This window comes from Octopus bimaculoides, chromosome 9 (assembly GCF_001194135.2).
Source record: "Octopus bimaculoides isolate UCB-OBI-ISO-001 chromosome 9, ASM119413v2, whole genome shotgun sequence".
NCBI classification, from domain to species: domain Eukaryota; kingdom Metazoa; phylum Mollusca; class Cephalopoda; order Octopoda; family Octopodidae; genus Octopus; species Octopus bimaculoides.
In genome coordinates, this window is record NC_068989.1 from 89,548,495 (window position 1) to 89,565,785 (window position 17,291).

General features: G+C 37.7%; 1 protein-coding gene across 3 annotated transcripts in view; it reads left to right on the forward strand.

Moving 5' to 3' along the window:
- The window catches only part of LOC106877655 (male-specific lethal 1-like 1), a 181,196-nt gene that overhangs the window by 131,382 nt on the left and 32,523 nt on the right, over positions 1-17,291 (forward strand). Inside the window, exon 1 of one of the 3 annotated variants that reach the window (XM_052970876.1) lies at positions 13,060-13,235. The exons of the other annotated variants lie outside the window; for them this stretch is intronic. Within the exon in view, the coding sequence (XP_052826836.1) occupies positions 13,221-13,235 (15 nt within the window). The 5' untranslated portion in view covers positions 13,060-13,220. Of the gene's footprint in view, positions 1-13,059; positions 13,236-17,291 lie in introns of those variants that run through there. 3 annotated transcript variants of the gene reach the window in all.

Sequence of the window (17,291 nt, forward strand, 5' to 3'; positions counted from 1 at the left end):
GAGTTGGTAGCTATTGTTGATGTTAGCTCTGATCTACACCAGACCTACAATCAAAGTATTCCAGCCGTGATTATCTCGCTTTGTATTCTTTTCCGGACATAGTGTACCTTGGATCACATTATCCAAGGTGTCTTTTTTTTTTTTTTTTAAACTTTTGGTAAATTTGACTTCTATTCCCAGCATGTGGCGCGACCACGTCAATGGCTTCGTGGCTGGTTCGTATCAGCTAGTTAGCTGTTATAGCTCAGTCTGTGTGTGTGTGTGTGTGTGTGTGTGTATGTATGTATGTATGATGTATGTACGTATATATGTATGTGTGTGTGTGTATATGCTCGCGTGCACACGCGCACACATACAGATCAAGCGACCGCGTATTGTAAACGTGAACTGTAATATGTATGTAGTGTATTACACTAATGCTGTAGCATTAGTGTAATATAAAAGTATTCTGTTGTAGATTATTAAATGTAATACAGTGTATTTGTATTACGCTAATTGAAGTGCCATGCAGTGTTTAGTATAAGAGTAACGCTATGTAAATAGTGCATTTTAGTGTATTTAAAAAAAAGAAGAAAAAACATAGTCCACTGGTAGTGGCGACGTCGACCGGGTGCTTTCATTTTTGTCAGCTGAGCGAACTGAACCAGCGTGAAGTAAAGTACCTACCCAAGTACACGGCACTCTTTACCGATGGAATCGAACACACGAACCTTATAATCGAGGTCTAATTTCCTAACCCGTTCGACCACGCTTTTCTCAGTGTATGTGTGGTCTGGTGCAATATAGTTTAAACGTGTATTTAGTGTAAATGCGATGGTGTGTAATTTTGCTTAAAATTATACTGCAGTATAGCAGCATATAAATACTTCTTCCTACTATTGACACAAGGCCTGAAATTTGCTGGCGGGTGTTGGGGCGCTAGTTGATTACATCGACCCTTGTACTCAACTGGTACTTATTTTATCGACTCTGAAAGGGTGAAATTGTAGTAGTAGATGAACAAAGTAGTATAAGAGTGCCGTATTTAAGTGTAATGTAGCATAGTACAAAGTACTTATTATGCCTACACTGGAACGGTACACGAGAGATAAGTCTTGATCAAATAGACTTATACACAAAGGCGTTCCTGTCATGACCATTTCAGTTTTTTTATTTGGGTATACTATATACAGGACTACAATGTCCAATCGCCTTTCATTTTTTTATTTTTTTATTTAATATCCAAGCAGATGTAACAATCGCATAGGCAGAGACGTTCCCTCGTTGAATCACGCTATCTTTCGATTGCAGTGTAGCAGAAGAGAAGTGTTGTATGCTATCATTATGAATATCAATCACAGTGTAATCGGGTTTCAGGCGAGATCGTTTAGCAATGATCTCTTCTCGTTCATTGTTTTTAAGTCTTTTACTCGTTTCTTTTTCATTTCCAATACTCTCTCCTTCCATATCAAATTCATTTTCTCTTTCTCTCACTCTATTCCTTTCTTTCTCTCTTTCAAACACATACTATCGTGCATTAACATACATGCAGATATTATTATACACAAGTGTAAGCATACAACTGCTTACATTGAAAGTAGGTCCCTAAAATTTGAGGTGAAGGTCCTCTTCTGAAAGGGGAAAACACATATATCAAATGAATTCTATAATCTTTACCGCCATTTAATAGTTAGTTTCGTCGTTAAGTGTGTGTATGCGTGTGTGTGTGTGTGTGTGTGTGTGTAGTGAGAGTGGGGAAGACGCCGATATAATGTGTTTTCCATCGTGAATGTGATGTGGTGGAACGTGTACACGTAAATGTTGATGGTGTTGGTGTTCGAAAGAATGTTTGCGTTTAATGATGATGGTGGTGGTGGTAATGATGATGATGGAAAGAGAGAGTGTGTGTGTGTGTGTGTATGATGGGTTGAAGTGGTCATCAAGAGACCCACCTTCACGTGCAAAAATATTTTCAAGTGCCTGACTCCCTCCTCTTTGTCCTTCTCTGTAATTGCTACTCTTCTTTTCATAATCCACCGTATACACATCTACAAACACACACACACAATTTCTTTCTTCCCTCCCTCCAGCCCATCTCCCTCTCTCTACACATTTTTTAAACTCTGGTTGTTTGATAGCCAGTTTCCTGAAATAATTCAGTGTTTAATGGTCATTAAATACTCTCAGTTTCCCCTTTTTCACATCCTTCCTCTCCTTTCAACTAAGATCTTAGAGAAATAGCGCAGACTGGCCAGTGATATATATTTGAACACCGTAGACCAGTGTTTCTCAACCTTTTTACCCTTGCGTAACCCTTAAAATAAATTACACGTCTCAAGGAACCCCTGCACAAAAGAAAAAAAAATTATATACCATATCTAATATTTTTTTCATCGCAGTTCACGTGGTAAATAAATATATATATGTGTATTTGGCGTCGATTATTTGACGCTGACTTATTTGACATCAAACGTTTTAATGTTTCTCTCGTGCTCTCCCTCTCTTTGCTTATATGTGCGAGCATCTAGTTGTGTTTGTATGCGTGAGAGCACGTGACTTGTGGTTGGGGGGTGGGGATTCGGTTCACGATCGTGAGATCGTTTGGTTCCCAGCCGCACGCTGTGTCCTTGAGCAAGACACTTTATTTCACGTTGCTCCAGTCCACCCAGCTGGCAAAAATAAGTTGTACCTGTATTTGAAAGGGCGAGCCTTATCACATTCTGTGTCACGCTGAATCTCCCTGAGAACTACGTTAAGTGTACGCGTGTCTGTGGAGTGCTCAGCCACTTTCACGTTAATTCCCCGAGCTAGCTGTATCGTTGGTCGGATCAAGTAGAATTCTTCTCGTCCTGACCGATGGAGTGCCAGTTATGTCTGTATGTATGTGTAATGTTTCCCCTCTCACTTTCTATCTGTGTGTATATAGTTATTTCTTTATTGCCCACGGGGGAGGGCTAAACAAGGACAGACAAAGGGATTAAGTCGATTACATCGACCCCAGTGCATAACTGGTACTTATTTAATCGACCCCGAAAGAATGAAAGGCAAAGTCGACCTCTGAATTTGAACTCAGAACATAACGGCAGACGAAATACCGCTAATCATTTTGCCCGGCGTGCTAACGATTCTACCAGCTCGCCGCCCTTCTGTATGTGTATATTACTGCGTGTGCATGTGTATGTTTGTACATGCGCGCGCGCATGCGTGTGTGCCAAAACGTTAGTGCCACCAAAACACATTGAATGTCCAGTCAGTCGTGGAAAATTGTCAGTGTCCAGCCAGCTGTGCCAAACGTCTCATACCGACCGAAACGCGTCCTGGTCGTAGCCATTCCGTCTTTTGTATATTTAACTCCCCCCCCCCACACACATTGTCCTCATATGCTGCTGTTGTAGCAGCGGTAGTAGTGTTGGTGGTTATAGTTTTGCTAGTAATTAAATGTGGTGGTAATGTTATCGATCGAGTTATGTGTTGTTTGTTGTTGGGGTTTTGATGTGCCTAGTCCGAAGTCAAACCTCATTGAGCTAAACCTTTCTGATCAAAGACAGCCTAGGGTTACCATTGTACAATTACCTCCTTTCTTGTTTCCAGATGGTAGTGTGATTTGAGGGAGAATTTGCAGTTATTTCTAGCATGTCGTTCGAGCGACCACGTAGAAGGGGTTCTTTCTAGGTTCCGATTGTTGTGTGCGTAGTTACATTTACTATCAGATTCCGTAGTAACCGTCAGTAGAAGCAGCAGTGGTGGTGGTGGTGGTAGTAGTAGTAGTAGTAGTAGTAGTAGTATCAGCAGAAGCAGCGGCAGTAGTAGTTGTAGTTTGTGACGAATTAGTTCAGCTTTTTATTTCGTCGTATATGTGTTTGTCTCATCTGCGCTCACTCGTGTGTATAAATTCAGATTGTAATAAATGTACGCACACAAATATACATACGTGTGTGTGTGTGTGCATTTAGGTCAAACGAAGGAAATGTACTTAAAAACGGTTACCAAATGGATAGGAAGAACTATCTTTCCTCTTCACATATGCTAGGGAGAGTAATTGGTTACTGAGTCTGCCAGAATTAACTGCCAAATGTCCCTCTCATTATGTCCTACCGTCCTCGTAAAGGGACAGGACAAACTGAATAACATAGACCTACATAATGAAAATTCGAGGGAATGATGGGCTAGCCATGGTTGGAATGCTTTTGATCATGAAATCTACTCATGTCTGACCTGGGGTTTAACACAATGCACACCGATCTCGAATTACACACAAATATACAAGCTTGGCACATACATAAGTTTCAAATTTTCTTTCTCTCTCCTTCTCTCTCTCTCTCTCTCTCTCTCTCTTACCCCGTCGCCTTCACACACACACACACATCCTAGGCCTGCTGCTCAGGTTAGATGAGATTACTGTTTAGTCTCCATAGTGTATAGTATTCGACCAGAAGATTACACGCTACTACGGTTTGCTTGAATAGACAGTTGTAGACTGGTGACTAGCTCATGATGATGATGATGATGGTGGTGGTGGTAGTGGTGTGTTTGTGTGTCTGTGTGTATGATTTTTGATAAATAGTATTTAAGAAAAACACACTGCATTCGATACAAACACGTAATCGTTGGTAATTTGTAAAGCAATACGAGTATAATGCCAGGATGCCCAAGGTCTCATATTCCGCGCTCGCTCGGTCCGTATATCTATCTCGGTGTGTGCAGATAACAGGGCTCATTGAATGAGTGCAAAGCAACTTAAACCTTTGATGACCCGGTAGTTTTATTCGTATTGCGTTCTCTCTCTCTTTCTCTCTTATGTGTGTGTGTTTGTGTGTCTATCTATCTATCTATCTATCTATCTATCTATCTATCTACACACAAACTTCTTACCACAGCTGCACCTATTTTTTTCTCTCTGTGTGTGTGTGTACACACATACACGCGGGTTCAATCCCACTGCGTGGCACATTCGGTAAGTGTCTCCTACTGTAGCTTTGGGCTGACCAAAGCCTTGTGAGTGGATTTTATAGACGGAAACTGAAAGAAGCCCGTTGTGTATATACATGTATATAACTAGTTTGTCCCCTACCACTGCTTGACAACCGGTGCTGGTGTGTTTACGTCCCTGCAACATAACGGTTCGGCAAAGGAGACGACAGAATAAGTCTAGGCTTTAAAACAATATCCTGGGGAGGGGGCAATTTTTTCGATCAGTATCCTTCAGTGATGTCCTAGCATGACCGCAGTAAAATGATTGAAACAAGCAAAAGATATATATATATATATATATATATATAGCGAATGTTTATGGAAAAACAAATGTTTCGTTTCATCTTCTCGCGCGAGATTTACGCTACTTCTAACCACTTATAAATAGTTCTTGTATGCAGTATTTATTCCGTTTTTTTTTCTTCTTCTTTAAATTGTGGCGAGCGAGGAACCATCAGGAAGTGAACTGTGTACTTAGAGATTCTCTCGACAGAATAACTTACAAGGGATTGTAAATAGAGCGCTATGCATAATTGACCACTATATAAATAGTACACTGTTTAAATAGAACCCTATAGGAATGGATGACTATTTAGATATGGCATTTGCTGAATAGAGCACTTCAAAGTATTATTAAACTATACTTATTTCTACGAGAGTATCCGTAAGCGCCCAATGGTCTGCATGGTTATTCATTTTAATATTCTACCATTTCGTTTCTTCGGTTGACGGAGAAACAAGTTTCCTTCGGTTTTTCTCCTACAAGTTTCACGTTATCCTCTGCCTGAGCGCTTGGTCTGCTAGAAATATCAACCAACTCTCCATAAAATTTCACACCCGACTGCCTTAAAAAAGAACATGCTGCATAATATGGTCCTGAGTTCTGTGCACGTAGAAAAAAAAAAAAGAGGACTGAGATGCTTTGATCTTCAATCATGATGAGGGTGGAGATGCAGTTAAATAACAAAAATTGTAAATAGTGGACGCATCGCTTTTAGAGTCCCTTTCCTGCAGTGCCTACGAAGTGGTACTAAGTATATTTTCTCTATTGTGGTGTATTGAAATTAGTATTCCTATTATTTATTCACTAGAAACAAATTGTTTTATGATTACCAACAATTATTCGTTGAGTCCTTGCGTGTGGTATACTTCGATGAACATGACACCAGATGTACCTACTGCGTTCATGTGACTTCCATTTTCACATAGTGTGTGTGTGTATGTGTGTGGAGGGTGGGTACGTGCGCCAAAACCGTCATGGTTCTCGATCCTGTAACCGACGAGAGGTTTTTCGGTTTTTCATTATTGCCGTTTTATCCGTTTCCCACATCGTCTTACTTTTATTTGCACTTCTATTTCTCGCACACACACGCGCGCGCGCATGTATATATGTATGTGTAGAAGGATTGACTGTTATTTCTCGCAAAAAGAACACTCACACACTGGCTTCTTCTTTGCGTACGTGGTGGTGATAGTGGCGGTGGAGATGGTCGGCTGATGATAATGGTTGTGGTTTGGTTGGCGGTGGTATTTGTTGTTATTTAGCTCCAGGTCAGCCCTGATGGAGTGGACCTACGATCGAATCTTCCAGCTGTGGTTATACACATCTTTTTAGAACCGCCTTCTTCAATGTGTTTTATAGGGGAGATGGAAGGGTGATGCTAGTATTCGTGTGGTAGTGGTGGTGGTGGTGGTAGTAGTAGTAGTAGTAGTAGTAGTAGTAGTAGTAGTAGTAGTGGTGGTGGTGGTGGTGGTGGTGGTGGTGGTTATATTGTGTTGGTATTCACACGTTGGCGAGGGTGGTGGTGATGGCGTTTGTTAATGTCGGTTGTTGTAGTAGTGGTGATGATGGTGGTGATTGTTGTTTTACACACACCGTCACCACCACCATCACCACACAGTATAGGAGTTGATACAGACTTGAGTTCAAGCAACTATAAGAAGCCAGCCTTCGCTGTGTCCTCCTCCTCCTCCTCCTCCTCTTTTCCCTGCCTCCTGCTATTTGTGATTTACAATTGCCATAGAAACGTCGATTATGTTGTTTTTGTTTCATCTTACACCACACGCGGCACTAATCTCCATCTACTGTACTCTCACATAGTTCCCCCCTCCCCCCACTATGTCTATCTACGTGTTAACTCTCTCTCTCTCTCATTCGAAAGGTATAGCCATGGCAATTATAATAGTGTTGCTGGCGTAATTGCTCCATTTAACCATGCGTCTTAAAAGATACTCCAAAGTATGTAGGTGACCACACGATAAGAATTAAAAAATGAGAGAAAAGACACCGCAATCTATTGGTCATGATTGTTGCTAGAGCATTCTAAAATTGGCAGTAGTCAGTCTGCTCTGTCGCGAAATAATTATAGTTTTACTAAAATAACGATTTTGAATAATGTGTTCGCTAGTAGAAGCCGGAAATTTTGTTTTTCCATTGAGTCACTCCTTCAGTCAAGCTAATTTCCCGCGTCATATACATACATATATTCATCATCATCATCATCATCATCATCACCATCATTATTATTATTATATATATATATATATTGTGTGTGAGTGTGTATACATTAGCAGTATGCCTAAATCGGTAACTTATGTTTTATCGTAGAAGAACAGAATGGAATAAGTAGAGCAAGAACACACACGAAAACAAAGTGTCGCTGAAGAGGTCACAGATGTGTGACGAAAGATTTCCGGACAATGGACATGAGTTGAAATGATAAAATAAGAACGAGTGAAGAAATATATATATATATATATATATATATATATATTGTGTGTGTTTATTTGGGGGGGGGGGAATTACCGTTCCGAAATATTTCAATATCTGTTTAAACACACGATTTCACATCGGAATCTTGCAAAACGAATTGATAAACTTATCTATCTCTCTCCCTATGTGTGTGTGTTTAGGGAGGAGAGATTTATATGTGTGTGAGAGAGAGAAAGATAGAATGATATGTTGAGATGGATAATTCCCTTTCTCTTTCTCTCCCTTTCTATCTTTCCCTCAGCTGTCGGTTCTATAATAATTGAGAGAGAGAGAGAGAGAGAGAGAGAGAGAGAGAGGTACCCATCATGTATTCAAGAACCAGTTTCAAATCTCCGCTATATATAGTCTTTTAACTTCACTAAACATCGCTGTTGCTATTGAAGAAAACTATAAACCTTTTCCGCTTATGGCTTCGATTCTCGGTTACGACTGACCCCACGATGTCATTTATTATGAAGAATTGTTTTCGCTGTCGTAGTTGTTATTTAACTAGATGTATACATTGCTAACAAGGCTTTAGAACATTTTTATTCGAATTATTTTTTTTATAAAACCCTGGATAGCTGACAAGTTTCCGTCCCTTTTCAAAGCCGCATTTCCGAACCATAAAGGTCGCCGCTAATTTTGCCGCTCGACCTGCTTGAAATGCCAGCCAAGTCTCTTGTAAATTGCGAATTTACTGTTTCATAAATATATATATATATAATGGATTGGTTACCACAGAAACTTCTTTGATCATTCTTTGAGTCTAAACAACATTGTTTCGTCAATGCGTGTATGAACGACACAGGCATTGTTCACTTAGTGCGTTTGTGACTATACACACACACATAGACAGCAGTCACGGAGTGAATATCAAGCTATAACGGAGTAGTTACCTCATTTATTTATATCGCTGATATTATCTATTATTCATATAATTTATTGAATTGTTGATACACGTCAACGAAAAACACTGCAATGATTCTGTATTCGGGTGGGTATCGCTTGTTCAAATACTGAAAATAAAATTGCATTTTTATTTGGGGAGGGATGTGTGGTGGGTAGCAAATCTGTAGTAATTAGTAGGTGTGTGTGTGTGTAATATATGGTGTCAGTTTGTACTCGTTTGTGAATATTTGCATATAAATATCTGTGCGTTGTATATGTTGGCAAATGCTGTTAATGGGTTTGTGTATGTCTATGTGATTTAGATAGATACAGAGATAGATTGGCGGAAACGGTAAAGCGTCTGATAAAATACTTTTCTATATTTCCTTATATCCCTTGACGTTCCAGGTTCAATCCCAACCGTTCATTTTTCAGCTGTCGTCAGCGCTACTCCTTGGGCGAGTGTATTTTACCATAACATTGCTGGGAGTCGGAAACTCTGTGGTTAACACTTCGGGCAGGCCGTTTATGCTTTTGGATGGTAAAGTAAATCTGTTGCCCGCTTTGGCATAACCACTTGGTTGGTGTCTTTTGACGAGTCCCCTACATGTTGCAAGAATTGATGCCGGATTCCTCGTTTGACGAGATAATGTCCTACTCTTACTTCCAGTCCTGGAGGCTCTGAGAAAGTCCCTGGGTCTTTTCTTCCTTCTAAATCGTTAAAATAAAGTAGAAATGAGTATATGTCTAATCGACCTCCAAATCGGTGGTTTTGTGCTTGCGTTATAAATATTTATTAATGTTTGTAATGATGGTAAATGGCGGGTTTGTAGTTGCTTTCGTTTACGCTGAGTCCAACCGCACCGATTTCTTTTTTTAGGGCTGCAAAATAAGTACTTTAATTGTACCTCCCTACTTTGCTATAAATGCTTATTGCTACCGAAGACTGTGTTGTTCAATTCGCTTCTGTCTCATTCATTTGAATTAATTTAAATCTATTCTACTGCCCACCCCCATCTTACAAATATGTGGTCTTGAGTTTGTATCGCAATCATCGTCAATCAACCTGTTGGTTGTGTGTGTATGAGAGAGAGAGAGAGAGAGAGAGAGGATAAGTAGAAGTCGGATATTACAACATTCTTGGTCGCTAGAAACAGTACCGAAATCTCTGTACTCTCTTACACTAATGTTCGCGGCGAGGTGGAGCAAGACAGTGACAGCGTTAGTTTGATCAGTTCCAATGATCTCTATCTGCTCAGTCGCGGATGACTAGCCAAGGGTTTAACAAAGCAAAATAGAAAACACCGAAGAAAACTCACGCACAGACTGCCTCTCACACTGCTGATAATGGAGGTGAAGTCGGGGGTGGGTTCGGTGCATTTCGTCGCTCGATATTTATAGCAATAACGCAATAGTAGTTACATAGGAATACATGTGTTAAAAAAAGGATCAGGGCTTGCGTGTTTGTACACACACGTGCTTTCTTGAAATGAATATGTATTATGTGTCTGACGTAAATATATACATATATATATATATATTGTATATGAGATATATATGTATACGTTATATATATATATATATATATATATATATATATATATATATATATATATATATATATATATATATATATATATATATATATATATATGTAGGATATATACGTATATGGTATGTGTGTGTGTGTGTGATATATACACTCGTTACAGTAGCAGTTTCTTACAATTCGAATTGCGAGGAAAATAATTCAATTTAAGTGAACAGTATTTTCTACACAATGTATTGAGTACTTCTTTCATTTCAGTCGTATTTTCAGCGCGCGCGCACACACGCACACACACACACACGTCTGAGATTTAGTCAAGGAGATGTGTTAGTGTGTTGGTCTGACCCGATTTTAAACGATACAAGGTTTCTAATATGGAGCCGAATCTTACTAGTCCCTCCACCACCATCACCACCACCACCACATTATGAAAAAAGAATAGGAGTTTCCTGAGTGGCGCCTCGACTTGCTAGAAATAGCTACTAAGTTCTTTTAGTTCTAAAATAGTAATAAAAAATGTGGGACACATTAAATGATGTAGTTCCTAGCCCTAGGGGAAATATGTGGAAAGACGGTCATTGCTAAAACCCTTTAAATTTTAAATCTGCTCTCTCGGGATTAACCTGTGGCTAACAACAGCAACATTAAATTCCACATTCTCTTGATGTTGTCGAAATAGCAGTCGATTCTCCGTCAAATCATATCCTACAGTCTACATAAAGGAAGGACGCATTTATTTGATAATGTAGCGTTTGGAGGAAATAGGCTGGTCACAGCCGAATGCTTTTCATGGTAGATCTCTGATGGATCAGCACTGGACTGAATCTAAATAGTAGCAAACATGAAATCCAAGCAACTCCGCCAACACTACTCCATCATTAGGAAAGAGAAAGCCTCTTATGCTACTGTCGTTCTACTTACTAAAAATAGCAGCCACATTTCCATCAAATCATTCCTATAGACTTCTTTAGAAAAAGGACTCATTGTATACATGGCTAGTACGTCTTCAGCTCTCATGCTCGACCTGGGGCTAAACTACAGCAATACCCAACAATTACACCATACAAAGAGTGTTTATTCATTCAGTGTGTTGTAGTTTTAGTAGTAGTAGTAGTAGTAGGTCGTCTACCAGTTTATTTGTAGAAGTGGAGCAGCCGAGAGACGTAGGTTGTGGGGAGAAGGGTTAGGGTTTGTTTATTGGGTCTTTCTAGGTCGTAAATTTGGTTTTAAGTTTTCTTGTTTTTGTTGCACTAAGACGAGTCTTTTGTGGAAGCGCGCGCGTATACGTGTGTGTATATATATATATATATATATATATATATTATATACACACACATATATATATATATATATATACACACACATATATATATATATATATATATATACACACACACATATATATATATATATACACATATATATATATACAGATATGTTATACATATATACACACACATATATCTATATATTATATATATCTATATTATACATATACACACATATGTATTTATATATTATGCTGACATATTATACATATATACACACACATATTATATATATATATATTATATAATGTATATTATATATATATTATACATATGTATATAAATATACGTGCATGTATGTATAAATGTAAAGTTACTAATCACAGTTAACGCTTTTTAAAAACCAAAACAAGCCAACCCTACTTCTTTCATATTTTCGCCGTAAAAGGCCCGACTACTATTGACAGATTGTCAGCTCTGACAGAGTAAACCAACTTTTACACATAATAGGCATGTCATTTTTCCCCCCTCTTGACAGTAAGTAAATAGTCTTAGTGAACGTTTGGCTGCTGTTTTTAGCAGGTCAAGTAACCACATACAGGCTCTCGCCTTGGCCTTCACTATTTGGCTGCTCTGTATTTGTTCACTCCAAGTCGCCTCTGAGCAAATAAACCTATGACCGAAAGCGTTCCAAGCCAAACCGTTTCATCTTTTTGTATATCTGAGGGAGACACATGGTTACTATTGTCTAGCGACCATGAAGAGGTCATATAGTAGTAGTAGTAGTAGTAGTAGTAGTAGTAGTAGTAGTAGTAAGTAGAAAACGACGTCTGTGTGAATGAGTCAGTATTATTAAGTCGACTGACTGGATTTCTGTTGATCAATAAAGCTTTATATAATCGTTTGAAATGTAATACAATGGATCACCCGACTGAATTGTGTTAGTTGGTAACGATTTGATATTAACAGGCATATTCTACCTTTATTTAAAACAGCGTACATTCTGAGTTCAAATTCCGCCGAGATAAACTTCGTCATCTCTTTTGGGGGTCGATAAAATACATTACCGATCAAGTGTTGTGGTTAATGTCATTGAGTTACCCACTCCCTTCAGTTTATAATTTTTTTGTCTCACTGTAACAATATTTTAATAAAGATCTTTAAAAGAAACGATTACTATTTCTATTATTATTATTGCTAGAGTGTAAAATAAAATAGAATTAATGAAAAGCTAATAGTAAATAGGAGAGAGTAGAGTTGTAACGTTTCTCCTCAGGACTTATCCGAAGATATGTGGAGCTGCCAAACTTAGGACCATTCACCTATTTTCATCCAATTATTTACTTCATCTTATTCACTGCGAAGCTCTTTTGCTTTATTTACTCCTGAAATATTTCAAAGTAACTTCCTCTTAATCGTTAAAAAAAAGGTCCTTTATTAATCTATTTTAAAGATTTTTTTTTCATCAATAATTCTAAATAAATATTATGTTTTTGCGAAGTCCACGCTATTTAAAAATTATTTTCTTCTGTTTATTCGTTCTCTATATTCGGTTTTCTTTAATTTCCTTTCTGAAATTTTTTTCAAGAACTGTCTCGAGCAATGACTTCCTTTACCGTGAAGGTCACTTCCGGATCACCCCTCTACTGATGATATTATCAAAGATATAAAGCATGCTAGTTTGACCTGACACAATAATACTTATAAATATATTACTTTTTACTGCAAATCAAGCGAAGCCCTTACAACCACATATTCACCTTGTAAAGATATGTTTATATAGCGACTAAGGAGAGTGTAGCCTTTTTAAATGGTCGTCTGTTTGGTATGTATTGTTTCTCAATATATATATATATATTTTTTTTTTTCGTTGCACAACTTCACCCCGCCATGCACTTTCAGTATATATATACATATCTAAACTATGTTTGCAATTATACATGGATATAAAGGGATAAACAGATATTGATAGATTATTTTTCGGGAGTGGGGCTGGCCTTTTTCTTTTTTTTTACACGCTACTTGAACAGGGACTTTTCTCTTTTGAACGACCGACATTTCAGTTGTATTGAGATACACACAAGATGTTCGGCTTTATGATTTCATCGAGGACAGGAGTAGAAATCAATTATTATTATTATGAAAAAAAAAAACAAAAAAAAACTAACTCGTCTCTTTGTATCGTGTATGTACACATAAACGAGCGCGTTTATATATACATATATATATATATATATATATATATATATATATATATATATATATATATATATATATATATATATAAACATACACACACGCACATTCACTTAAAGATATGCTTGCATATATATTTACATAGCTGTGTGTCTATGCGCCTGTTCATGTGGAGGGTATGGTTGGTTTGTAGTTTTGGATCCAGGGCATCAATATTTGTGTTTGTAATTCTCGACTTGACGCCACGTGGGGTTGTCAATAGCAAAATCGAAGTAGCATGTGTGTATGTGCGCGCGCACAAACACACATATATGCCGATCCACATATATATACATATATATATATATATATGCAGATGGATGTGGTACTTAAGTTGAAGCACCAGAATTTAGTACGGTATTATCCATACAATTTCAAAGTAAGGTGATTAAAATCAAAATAAGCAACAAAGATATCCAGAGGTATCTGGATATCCTTGTTGCTTATTTTGCTATATATAGTTAATAAACACTGGAGCGCCGGAGTAAAAATGCCTGAGCAGTACGAGTTCAAATTTCGGTGTTTGTGTAATGGAAGATGAAAATAAAATAAAAATTTTAAGCCCTACGTCTATTGTTTATTGTGGACTTGCAAAATAGACCACTGTTCTATTTATTATTATATGCTGGTGTTTGTTTTAATCCACAGGGATCTTATAACTTTTGTCTCGGTGTAAGCAATCTGCTACTCTTCTGTGGTCTTCTGCTGGTTAAGTTGACATCGTTAGAAATGTTCGCCTGCCTAGCTATATTTAGTTGTTTCTTCACACTCTAAATTCAAATCCCACCGGTGTTGCCTTTGCTTTAGATTCTTCTCAGGCCGATAAAATTAGAAGTACCATTCATACACTAGGGTAGAACTTAAGCAACTACGTTCCATCATTCCAGAATATGGGGTCTGTGCTGATTATACTAGTCATCATTATCGTAATGGGTGCAATATAAATTTGAACCCAAATCGTCAGAGGTTCAAGGGTTGTGGTTACTTTATTTGTTAGCTTTTTGTTAAAAAAATTTGTTTATATTTCTTTATAATTACCCTCATAATAGGTCTTGAAGCGTCACACCTCAATCGCATTGTTTAGTCTTTCAGTTTACGTTTTTTTGTTTGTTTTTTTTGTTTAGCCGAAGTCTAACCGTAGTTAGAGCAAGGGCTTAATTAGAGAAAAGAATCAGTTGTTTAGCTTTTACTACCAGTGTTTTATGATACAAATTGATCCAAAACCCTGTTTTCGGCGTATGATGGATAATGCTGTAATAGACAAACACACCAGAGTTGTTAGTTTCTCTGTGCGTGTTGTAGATGTGAATTTCAAGACTTCATACAACAGCTACAAAGCAATATGAATGTCAGTTTTGGTATTTTGTATGTAGAATGAAATCTAGAGCGTCTGAAAAAAAATGCTTTGCGGCATTTCTTCCGGCTCCTTAGGTTCTGGGTTCGATTTCCATTGAAGACAGCTTTGGCTTTCATTTCGTCCCTGGGGTCGATAACAAAGTACCAGTCAAGTACTAGGGTCAAAGTTATTGATTAACCCCATCCCCTCACAATTGTTGGTCTTATGCCTTAATTAGAAATATTGGGGGGGGGGATAAAATAAAGTACCAGTCAAGTACTGGGGTCGATGTAATCGACTTTGCTTTTCATCCATTCGGAGTCAATAAAAAGTACCAGTTGATCACTGGGGTCGATGTAATCGACCCACCCCTTCTCTTGAAATTGATGATCCTGTGCAAAAATTTGAAATCACCATCATCGTTATTATTGTTCTTGTTATGGTGGCGAGCTGGCAGAATCGTTAGCACGGCGGACGAAATGCTTAGCGGCATTTCGTCCCGCCTTTACGTCGGGGTCAGCTTTGCCTTTCAGTCTTTCGGGGACAATGAAATAAGTACCAGTTGATAACTAGGGGTCGATGTAATTGACTTATTTCTCCCCGCAAAATTTCAAGCTTTGTATCTATGTTAAAAAAATTTTCAGAATCGATGTGCCTTGTAGTGTTTAGCTACGCCCTTGTGCGATCTGAGTTCACTTCCCGTCGGAGTGAACTTTGCCATTCACCTTCCCTAGGGCCCATAAAATAGTTCCATTCAGTTATTTAGATCAGTACAATTGAAATCTCTTTCCAATTAGCTCAAATTTCTAGTTTTGTACCTTTATTAGCGACTACCACAAGCGTGTTATTTAGGGCATTGTGGTTGGCAGTCATTAAAATTTGCGTCCCATACAGAATTTAACGAAACAAGATAGAAAGAGATAAATAAAATGTTTGTTCTATTTAGCATAACCTAAATAGGTTATACTAATAATTCTGTGTATGTGTGTTGTTAAAAAATTAGTTAATGTTTTGTCCCGCACCCAGCTCAGCTCCGAGTGAGTGTATATACATACATACATACATACATACATACATGTGTGTATGAAAATGCACTCGTATATCTGTCAATAGAGTGTGTATATTAATCGAAGTGTATAGTATTATATATCCGTTACGGTCAATCTTACCCAATCGCTTTCGCGCTTGGGTAAGATCGGCAGTAATGGATATATAATACTGTATGCTTCGATTAATATATATATATATATATATATATATATATATATATATATATATATATATATATATATATATATATATGGATTAAAATGGTACAGCCATGACTATCTCGTCTTTCATTGTGGCATTGCATATCCAAGACTACTTTATTCAGTGTCTCATTTTTCCCCCCTTTCATAATGGATGGATGTGATCTGAAGGAGATTTGGCTGCTATTTCTAGCTAGGCGAGCTAATAAAAATTATTGTTTTGGTTGATGCGCGTGGCAAAACATCGACAATGTCCACAGTAGTTGGATCATCCTTGATCCAGGATAAACTTTAAGGGCGTTTTAGTCGTGACTATCCCGCATACATATTCTCGAGACAAAGTTTCGAGAACTTACTCTATGCAACATTATTATTATTATTATTATCATTATTTTTAATGACAGTTAGGGTGCGATTTGAGGGAGATCTGTTGTTATTTCTAGCAGGCTGTGCTCCAGCATAGGAACTTACCGGTCCGTCTCAATCGATGTTACATTCTGTGTGATGGGGGTCGGGGTGGAAATAAAAGAAATGAAAAATGTTTTTGAGTCTCGTCGAAAAAGAATCGTTGTTGAATGACATACTTAATGTGTCACACGAAATGAATTCAGGTCTTTACTGAGATCAAATCGTGTTGGGAATCGATTTTTCTCTCCCCTTCCAACCCCCAATCCCCTTGCGAACCTTATGAAATAAAAACAGGCACGCCTCAACAAAGTCGGTCATTAGCTCCATAACGCTACTTAACTCGAGAAACGACGTAATACGAGAAATCATTTTTCTATCTGTACATATTTTCACATGTAATTTTGATTATTAGGTACTTATTAAAAAAAAAAAAAACATGCTTGCTGAGACCGACGTAAATTTGATAAATCGGCTGAAGTTGAGGTTTTTTGTTTTTTTTATTACCAATTATTTCTTTAGAAAGAAAAAAACGACGTAAGTTGAGGTATGTCTGTACCAGTCTTATACTTGTAACTTTATGTAATTCATTACAATTCCTCCACTCAGAGAAAAAAAAAAAGTTATTTTTCTTATGTCAAATTTAAGTATTAAA